The sequence below is a fragment of the Papaver somniferum genome, chromosome 7 (assembly GCF_003573695.1).
Source record: "Papaver somniferum cultivar HN1 chromosome 7, ASM357369v1, whole genome shotgun sequence".
Lineage (NCBI taxonomy): Eukaryota > Viridiplantae > Streptophyta > Magnoliopsida > Ranunculales > Papaveraceae > Papaver > Papaver somniferum.
Genome location: NC_039364.1, coordinates 34361256 through 34372229, shown reverse-complemented (window position 1 = coordinate 34372229; position 10974 = coordinate 34361256). Strand labels below are relative to the sequence as shown.

Here is a 10974-nt window from a genome sequence, read left to right as displayed (position 1 = left end):
TCTCTATTCACCTCCCTAAAGACAAGAGCAAGTCTTAACAATTCTATGTTTCTAGTCTAACATAAAAAAATTTACTCTATTAATTAAATCAAGCGACTCCATATTTTGGAACTAAACTTGACAACCAAACTTGACATACCAAAGCTTGGTGGGTTCAACCAAGCAATTTTCTTACAATAATATTGTACATTTTGAAATACATCACATGAATCACATATATGTATATTTTAAAATTTAAAAATACCACATGAATCATATATTAGAAACATAAAATTTTGACAGACTTATAATGTGTAAGTTGTTTCTTATGTTGCCGCTAAAAGATGTTTTTTTTTTATATTAGTAATGTTAAAAACTAAGACTAGTTGTTAGAGCACTACTCGTTCGAACTAACAAGTTTTGCTATCTCAAGCTTGTCTTCAATGTAGATACACAAAATTCTATCTGAAATTCGAGTCTACTAAAGTCAAGGCGCAATAGGATTAGATTATGGTAGTTGAGTATCAGACATAACTAAATAACCTTTCAATATTGAAGTCTTACGATCACACGAAGACATTTGGAGAACTTCATCAACAAAGAGGTATGTGAAGACTGACAGTAGATTTAATCACATGAATTACCATTCTATATCTGTATAAAACTATGTCATATGACTTACAGTATATTTAATACTGCAAAGAAGAAGTTTCAAGTCAAGCTTGTCTTTTTAAACACCTCGAAATATGATTCAAGCAATGGATTCCTTAGCAATCTTTGTTCGAAAGCATTTATTGTTCAAGAACTATGTTTGTGGATCATTTGAAAATTGCACAAGAAATGATATTTATACTATGGCGATTGGGAATGTTTGAAACATCAAAAAGAAAGTTTTTAGAACTACTGAAATCTGGACTCAGGATAGGTACGCGACCGTGGATATCCGAGGTTCTAGAATATATAGGTACGCATACCAAGGTATTCTGAATTCGTGGATGGGGGTCGGTACGCAAACCCAGTATACGTACTTCAAGGGCATGAGTTTGTGAATAGCCTTAGGGTATGCATTAGTAGGCGTACCTTGGCCATCTGAATTCACGAACTGGTTCATAGGTACGCGTACCCTTTTGCATACCTACCCAATACGAATTAAGCATATGCCCATGAACGATTTTCACAAATATGTTTAACATTTAAACAACTCCCGTGAACACCTATAAGACATCTTTCATCACTAAAACACCTTGTGTATGTGCATCATGATTCAAGTCTTAAGTGTTTAAATGAATACGATTATGTTTGTTAGTTCTTAATACTTACTTTCCATGAACTATCATTATGTACGGTTATGGTACTTTGGACCATAATGTATATTCTTGTATGTAATTTCAATACAAACTTCTCACATGCTTAGATGCACTCCTAACAAGAGTTTCATCTAAGCAAAGAAAGTGTTTGCTTGAATATCAAGTTATCTTAGTTTGAATTCTAAGTAACCTTAGCTAGTCTTGAAGTCTGTAAATAGGAAAACTCAATTAACTGGAAAATTCAATCACTGAGACTTTTGTGTCCTAGTTTTATGCTAGAGTCGTCCTCTATGAACCTAGGTTTCCTCTGAGAAACATAATTAGGTTTACGACTTAAGTACTTCACTTAGGGATTCATGAAGCAAGGTTCGACTGTGAAAAGACAAGGGTACCCAAATACACCACAATCTTTTATTTATCAACCTATAAGTCCTCTTACCAAAAGTGATCGTCTATGGACAAAGTCGAGACAATGCAACAAATTGGTATTCATACTTTGTGTGATTGTCTACGGATACGAGATCGACAACCAAAGTGTGATACTTGATAATAGGTTCGGAAAAACTCTATAGGATCACTATCAAGTATATGCCGATTTGTGTATTTTACTTTTAATTACAATAAACAATTATAATTGCGGAAATAGAAAAGTAAAAGACACAACAAGAATTTGTTAATGAAGAAACTTCAAATACAAAAAAACTCAGGACCTAGTCCATAATTGAATACTCTTAGAATTAAGCCACTATACAAAATCTTAACCAACTTCGTATAGTTGAGACCAAGCAACTACCCCTAGTTCACTTAGTTTCCTCAGTATCTCTGCGTTTCCGACTTCGATGAGTGCACGCACTGGAACAATTACTTTTGATCATATTCCAAATAGTAAATGAACGAAAAATCTGTTTGGTAACAACTCTTTCGATTCTCTCAAGATAAAGATATCTCAAGTCATACGCAAAGGCTCTTCCTTTTAATCTAATAAACTCATTTGCCTGGTTAGATCAATCTATCCAATAACTACAAAAGCAGTCAAGTTTAGATTCGCATTTCTAGCAAACTATCCTAAGAGACAGGCAAACTTCATCTTTTTGTTGTTTCTGGTGGAGCCGTCTATTCGGAGAGGAAAGTACCCTAATTAGGTGAAATCTCTTACGGCCGCTCGTTTAAAGACTTCTGTGGGATCAAGAATCTCTACGAGTATCGTTGGTGGGAAACTAGATAATTGCAGTTTATTAGTTTTCGATTGATTTGATTGAATAACGATTGTTGAACTTTGATTGCACCTATTTTGTTTATTCTTGAGAATCTTCTCTTCTGATATAAGATTCAATCAAACTAGATCGAAGTGTCGACGGGATCTTTAGAATTGTTTGTAGATAGAAAGTCATCTTATGATAATCCATTGTTAACAGACTTTGTTCTGTGCGTGATTGGTCACAAGAGATTCAAGTGGTGTTGTGCAGGTTTAATTGAAGATTAAAGAAGACGAAGAAGACGAAGAAGATTTCTTATTGGTTTCTCATATATTTGTGTAGCACAAGCCTTGATCGGCTGGGATCCAACTAGAATCGGATTTATACGATTGAGCTGGTGGACTTCATTATTTGACTCTCACCAAACCTGACATTAGTTTTGCAGTTAACTATGTCAGCCAATTTAAGCATTACCCAACCGATATTTACCTTCAAGTGGCAAAGAGAATATTAAGATATCTAAAGGGATCACTTGGTCAATGTATCACTCTCAGTTCTCGCAATTATACTGATTTACATGTTTTTTATTATGATATTGATTGGGCAGGGTGTCCAGACACATGCAAATCTACTTTTAGTGACTGCATGTTTGTTGGTGGAAATTTATTCTCTTGGTCATTTAAGAAACAACAAACTATTATCCGATCATCGACTGAAGCAGGGTATCGTGGTCTTGCTAATGTTGCTGCTGAAATCTTATGACTCTCTAATCTGTTTGAAGAGTTGTCAATGCACTTATCATTACCGCGTACATTATTCTATGATATATAATCTTGGCGCATGAAGTCTCACTGCTAATCCCAGTTTCCATGCGCGAATGAAGCACATTGAAGTGGACTATCACATGATTTGAGGTCTTGTCAGATTTGGTTTCCTGAAGGTCTCCGATGTTCATACTTCTAATCAGATAGCTGACTTGTTTACTAAATCTCTGTCTAAGTCTCAGTTTGGTGTCTTAAAGGCCAAACTAATGCATGTTGTACATATATCAGTTTGAGGGGAGAAAGTTAGATGATCTAGTGGTCCATGTTTCTGCTGAATAGGTAGTTGACAGCTAGTTACAGATGTACGTATTATAGACAATAGTTTTATTTGTCTCTTGTTATAGAAGGTTATTCTCTCCGTTACATTTTTTTTCTCTTTCTGTTATCTGTAACTTGTCGTTGTCAATAGTCTGGTATAGAAAAGACGTTATCCTGTATTTTCTTTTTAATCTTTACAATCAATACAAAATCTTTTCTTACAAGGACCCTTGCACCAAACCTAATGAATGGAGGATGGAAATTTCAAATAAAATATATGTCACCAGACCAGAACTCTATGAATAGTATTTACCATTAGATTAGAAAAACAATGAAGTAAAAGAAAAAATCCTACTCCTTAAGCAGTTATTCTAGGAATGGCGCTTTGCTCCATGCAAACAGCAAGTTGGTCCACCAGAAGAACAAGCCCACAAGAACTTTCTCCCCCCTTGTTGCATCTACTGAGTCTTGACTTTGACTAATTGGAATATTTCCTTCCAAAATAAGAAGGTAGTGTTCATCAAGTTACTTGAAGAATTGTTGGAAACCATCTTGCACCCGATCGACAATTAATGAAACCAAAGAAGAACATGAAAGAGCTAATATGATGAGCATTTTACCAAACTCTAGACTCTCTTGTAATGTTTTTACTTGCGTTAACCAAAATGCATGAAGTGTACCCCAAAATTCTGTCAAGACCGAAGTGTCTATACAAATGGATTGAGCTAACTTTCCCAAAATTAATCCGTTCTCATTCCTAATTACAACTCTACACATCCCGCGAGCCCTGGATATTTAAGAGATGGAGATAACTTTCGAAAATAGTTTTACGGGCACATTATAAAAGCAGAGATCTCACATATTGCATGGTAACATGTTTTAAAATTGTGTTATCAAGACAAATCCAATATTATTTATTTTGTTTGTTTTGAGACGTTATTTTATTTTTCTTGAGACGAAAAGGATAAAATTTTATTAAGAAAAAAAGGAAAAAGAAATTTACAACTTGAGCTCCAATCGATTCATCCCAAATCCACGCTACAGCTCAAACCCATCCTACAGTCTAACACCCGAAGTCACTGCTTTGTACAAAAACTGCTTCCCAACTGAAAATCAGGTCATTGAGATTGATCCCTGTAAACCACTTCAATACTAAACCCCATTGAAAAACGGAAAATGGACACTAAAAATAGTAAGGATGAAACTGGATTCATCCTGACTTAAACTTAAAAAATAGCAAGGATGAAACTGGATGCATCCTGATGTAAATTAAAAATAAAAAAAATGTTTGAAAATGGATAGGATGAGACTGTTTACATACTTGTTATTTTTACATTTTTTTCCATTTAAACAGTATCAAAATCTAAATGTCCTTTTCACCCAGAAATTGTTGATTTTGATCGTTTTAACCAATTTTGTGATTGAAAAATGTAACTTATGATCATTTCTTTCGACCGACCTTTTTCTTGGCCATCGTTCTTCTATTTCTTTCTAGCCAGATTGACCATACAATGGCAAATGGAAGCATCCACCGTACTTTCTTGATAATTGGTTTGGTTTGACTTGCATTCCAATCTTCAAACTGTTACTTTACAGAATTCCTATGTGTCCAGCCAGCATTCATTCTTGAGTTGAAATATATCCACAATGCCGTTGAGAATTCACAGTTGACAAGGAGGAGATCTACAGTTTCAAGTTCTCTGTCACAAAGACAGCATGATGTGTTATTTATCTGACAGCCTCTTTTTAATAGATTGTCGCAAGTCGTAATTGCATTGTTTACAGCAAACCATACCAACAGTTGAGCTTTTGGTGGGATATGCTTCCTCCATATATGCTTGACAGAGGTGCCTGTATGCATGTTCTGAATTTGCCACTTATACCCCTCTTTGATGGTATATCCTGAAGTTGCCGAGAACTTAGTAGCATACTCTGAGTCAGTGAGTATTGGTGGGTTACCCAGGATATGGAGAAGGTCATTCAACTCAGCTGTCATTGCAGGAGAAGGAGACTCTCTTAAAGTTATTCTCCAGGTCCCTTGATGCACCAGATCTGCCACTTTAGCATACTTTTGTGATGCTGCTTTGTATGCTCTTTGTATGCATCATACCAGAACTTGACTTCTTTTCCCTACCAATTAAGAATGAGGAATTCCATTGAACTAATCCTTTCTCACTCTGAATTCCTTTCCAATAACCTCTACCATGAGGTTTCTTATACTCTTTTGGCCAAATGTCTTGTTGATCACCATAAGCCTTGTTTCTCTTGAGTATATCTCCAGCTCCATTTGGCCAGCATAGCTTTGTTAGTAGCTTTTAAGTTTCTTATTCCCAATCCTCCAAAATCTTTAGGAGTGCAACATTTCTCCCATTTAACCCAATTAATCTTCTTTATTTTTCTTGTTTTACCCCTTAAAAAGCCCCTCATTAGCTTGGTCATCCTTTTCTCCACACTGACTGGCATCTTTAACAGGGACATGAAGTAGACTGGCAAGCTGGCTAATGCACTGTTTATGAGAATGATTCTTCTTGCCTTAGATAAAAAATTTCTTTTCCACAGGGCAAGTTTCTTCTGAAATTTTTCTAGTATGCTCTCCCATATACTTGTTTGCTTCACTCTTGCTCCAAGTGGCATTCCTAAGTATTTGAATGGTAAGCTTTCTGTTTTGCAGTTAAGAATTTTTGCTAACTCTTGTATTTCGTGATCAGCTCCAATGCTGATGATCGTGCTCTTTTCCAAATTGACCCTTAAACCAGTTACGGCTTCTTACACTTGTAGCACCATCAACAGATTCTCAACCATTTCCTCTTTTGCATCCAAGAATATCAAAGTGTCGTCTGCAAATTATAGGTGAGACACTTTGATCTCTGGATGAATGCTAAAACCAGAAATCATCCCCAAATTCTCAGCATTCTTGAGTAGTTTTTTAAGTACTTCAGCAACTAGAATAAATAAGAAGGGTGATAGGGCATCACCTTGTCTTAATCCTTTTTGTGGTCTGAATTAGTCAGTTGCAGTTCCATTCACAAGAACAGCTGACTGAGCAGATAATAGGCACCACTGAATCCAATTCCTCCACTTCACACCAAATCCGGCTCCCTCCAACAGCATGTCTAAACAACAATTTAACATTGTTGAAGGCCTTCTCAATGTCTAATTTACATAAAACTCCAGATTTTTTGGATCTGAGTCTGTCTTCAATGAGTTCTCCTGCAATAAGTATCCCATACTGTATTAGTTTGCCTTGTATGAATTCCCCTTGATGCTCCGAGATTAGTTGAGGATGCATTTTTTTGAATCTCTCTGCCAGCACCTTTGAGACAATCTTGTACATGCTGTTCACCGGACTTATAGGTCTGAAGTGTTGTGGTCTATTTGACTCCATTTTTTTCTGCCTCATGGAACTCTTGTATCTCAGCCATCACATCTGTTTTAATCACTGGCCATGCCACTTTGTAAAATTCAAGTGGGAACCCATCGGGTCCAGGGGACATATTTCTACCACACCTTTTTATAGTTTGCCAAACCTCACTTTCATCAATTGGTCTCTCTAGCCATGCTTGCTCTTCAACTGAGATTTTTGTGGAAGTAGTAGTGTCTAGTGGAGGCCTCCAAGGATGAGCTTCTTTGAATAGGGTTGAGAAGTAATGAGCAAAATCTTCTGTTATTTCATTTTGGTTGAAATTGTCCTGCCCATTAATCACCAGTTTGTGTACTTTATTTCTCCTTTTTCTTCCATTAGCTATCTGATGCAGATATTTGGTGTTGTACTATCCAATGTTGTCGAATACTACTAGAAGACTGGTACTATCCAAGTGATAGACAGAAAACATGGAAAACATTGGAATTCGGGAGGATGCGCAGAAAGCTGATGGAACCATATTGTTTGTAGACTAGAAGAAAAACAAAAGTAAATTGATGGTATAATCAAACCAAATGTTTGGAAGACAAAGAAACACACAAGTAATCTGGAGTTACGCTGTTTAATACTGTTCTAGTATACTGCAACCAAATATATATCAACATTACAACTAACTACATATCTTTAGTGGAGATGCTCCAAAAACAGGTGACATTTTTCAACCAGAATAATATGAAAAGTTCATACTACTCCAACGGTAGCTGGATTCCATATTTTCATCATTCAGACTATCTCATGAACCAGAAATTTGGAGTTCCTGAACGATAATACCGCCAAAAAGAATAAAGAATCCTTCATTAACAAAAAAAAGGGGAGCCCTCATTCCAGTCATTGCTGATAATACCGCCAAAAAGAATAAAGAATCCTTCATTAACAAAAAAAAGGGGAGCCCTCATTCCAGTCATTGCTGCATCGACATGAGAACCACAAAACCTAAAACGACTGCCCAAATGCCTGAACTGATTATAGAAGCACTGGATGGAAGTACTGAAGGAAGAGAACATTCCTCCCCATTGAAGAAGACCTTTGTTGGAAATCCATCGCCAGCGACTATGTCTAATCCAGGAGTCTTCTTCTTAGAAAATGAAATAACAGATTGCTGTTTCCCTGGAACCCGGGGATCTTTTTCTGGTTTTGCTCCATCTACTTCTCCTACGAGGTAATTCAGACCTGGAAGACCCTGCATGAAGATGGTGTTCTCAGAGCCATTAAGTGCAGTGCCGTTGAAGGAATATGTTTTCTCGAACCCAGGAACAGCCTTCCTAAATTGCATTGCAGCAAACCAATCTGCAAAGTTTGTTTCGCCCCAGTTAAAGAGAGTGATCCTTGCACTCCAACCTTTTGCATAATCTGAGTTCACGTGCCAATTAATGCTGACTCCACAATTATCTGGACATGGTGCAGGTTCTGAGATCGGCAAGTGTTTAATTGCAGCCCAAGCTCTGGCCTTTAGAGTCCGGTTGTCAAATGGAACCAAAAGAGCATCTGATGGAAGAAGACGAGCTGGTGCAGTGGTACTACAGGTACTGCTTGGGTTCTTAGGGCAACCACAAGCACATGTCTTGCACGGAATGACAGATTCGTTATAAAATGCTGAGAATGAGACACAACATTTGGGACTTGCATCCTTTGGTTGAGTAATGTTGCACACAACTTGCCAACTCGAAACTGCAGTCTTATTAATCGGTAACCCACTTGAATCTGGGAATAAACTTGGACTAACACGAATCGGTGACCCACACTTGAAATCTGGATTGAGTGTGCCATTTATCTGAAAGTTCTGTGGTGGAACAAGATCCGTCTTGTTGAGATATGGTGGCATCTTTTTAACTTGTAACTGGAAGATGGAAGTTGACCTGCTTGGATCCATAGAAGGAGGTAAGATTGTTCCATTTCTGCAACAAAATGGTATCATTCCTAGAGTTGTATCATTTGTTTTCTCAAGAGGTAGATCAACAATAGTTGGATTTTTTTGGCAATTCAAAACATTAGCGAAATCCATATCCTTGTAGTAAATCCCCTGAGGTCCAAATGTGCAATCTCTCGAATCCACAATCGACGGATATGCTCCCCTCATGGTGTTAATGAACTCCTGTCTCATCCACGTCCAACTCAATTTCCAATAATCCAATCGCCCAAGTGGATTATAATTCGATATAGAAACTTGAGCATAATATTCCGAATCATACGATCTCAGAATATCATACATGATAACCAAATCACCTTTTTTACGAGTTTCATACTCTTCCTTGGTAACGTTTGCTACAAAATTTGGGTCCTTCACACAACAAACGTACATTGAACTGTTCCCTGCAGAAGTCATTCACAATGAATGAATGAATAACACACATTCAATTTCAAGAAGCACTTGATTTCTTGCAGAAAAGAGAGACCGCAAAACACATCATATCAATTAAAGTACAAAATTCAATATCAAGAAACACTTGACTTAAATATTTAATCTGTTGAATAACCATAAGCCCATATGCCTCTTCAATAGAGTTATACCGATACCAACAACCTAAGCTCGAAACTCTTAGCAAGCATCCTAATTCCTACCACCAGAACAAAATGAAATAACCATAACTATAACCCACACACAGCAATAACACAGAGAAAACAAATCATAAATCCATGATACTATCAATTTCAAGCACAAAATCAATATAAGCTAAGCAATTCACCAACAGAAATTAATTCTAAATCAATAAGTGGGAGAAAAATGAGATAGAATTAAGGTTATTACCTTGCATTTTAGGAGAAGGACAAGCAAATCCATCATTAACAAGAGAAATATTCTTAGGCATAGGTACCAGAGGACGTTTGACACCAAATACAGTACCAACTAAATCAATCTTAGCTTCCATTTGTGGCAAATCACCAGCAGTTTCAATGGCAGTCAATAAATCCGTACTAGGAAAGCCAGCAAAAACCGCACCACCTTCAAGACTAGTGGTATTAGCAGGAAAAGGTGAACCATCTGCTAGCACAGCATTAGTAGCTGAAACTATATACTCCTCATGTTGAAACCCTATATACAACTTCCAAGATTTCAATTCATCCAAGCCGTTATTCAAAATCCTCGCAGTTGATTCAAATCTGTAAGGCTGGTCCGATGGATCAGTTGTGTTGGGAGTTAATTGTCTTGCTTTGGTGTGAGTGTACGACAAAAATACTCCATTACAAGTATCTGAAATTGGCGGTGGTGGTGGTGGAGCTAGCGGTGGAGCTGGTGGTGTTGTGGCTGCTGGTGGTGTAGTTGCCGCTGGTGGTGTAGTTGCCGCTGGTGGTGTTTGTGAGATTGAGATTGGGACAAGGGATAGGACATTCAAAATCAATAATATGTGAATCAAACCCATGATTTTGAGTTAGGATTCAGCGAATGGATCTGATTTTGATTCTGAACTTGAGAGAAGAAACTGAGATAGAGAGATGAGTTTTATGAAGAATGATGTGGAGAGACGCGTACAGCGAAGGGAGGGTACAGCTTAGGAAAAGCTGTGAGATTTGAATTTGAAATGAAAAGAAAGAAAAAAAAAGGTGGTGCCGGCTTTGTTTGAGTCGTTCAGCACTACTACGACATTATTACTTGAGACTTGGAAAGACTGTTTTCGTTTTCTTTTCTGTCTGAATGGAATTATCGTGTTAGCTACCGATTTTTCCGGTTCTAGGTCGAATTTTTGATCGTTTTTACTACTACGTTTTATTTTTTTATTTATTTTTCTGATTATTTTAATTTGTTGAATTGATCAATGATTTGTTTGGAGTTGCATATGATTGTATTCCTTTGGTGTTTTGCTTTAGACAGTATTTTCAAGAATGTGATGTCAACAACAATGCCACACGCTATCAACCAAGTCGTTTGCATGCCTAAGAAAACAAGAGAAGAAGACGTTTGGGATGATAGATTGATTGCAACTTCCCTTTGCTGGTTGGTGCAAACGGTTCTAACTTATAGGACAGCAAAGAGCCCAAATAAGAAACAACCC

General features: G+C 37.1%; 1 protein-coding gene across 1 annotated transcript; it reads right to left on the bottom strand.

Annotated features, from left to right (window-relative positions):
• Nucleotides 1-7464: 7464 nt before the first annotated feature.
• On the bottom strand, nt 7465-10540 carry LOC113296944 (COBRA-like protein 7). The gene is made up of 2 exons (XM_026545315.1): nt 9732-10540; nt 7465-9295 (listed from the first exon to the last, which is right to left on the bottom strand). The coding sequence occupies exons 1-2, from the start codon at nt 10342-10344 to the stop codon at nt 7887-7889; spliced, it is 2022 nt and encodes a 673-aa protein (XP_026401100.1). The 5' UTR covers nt 10345-10540; the 3' UTR covers nt 7465-7886.
• Nucleotides 10541-10974: the final 434 nt, after the last annotated feature.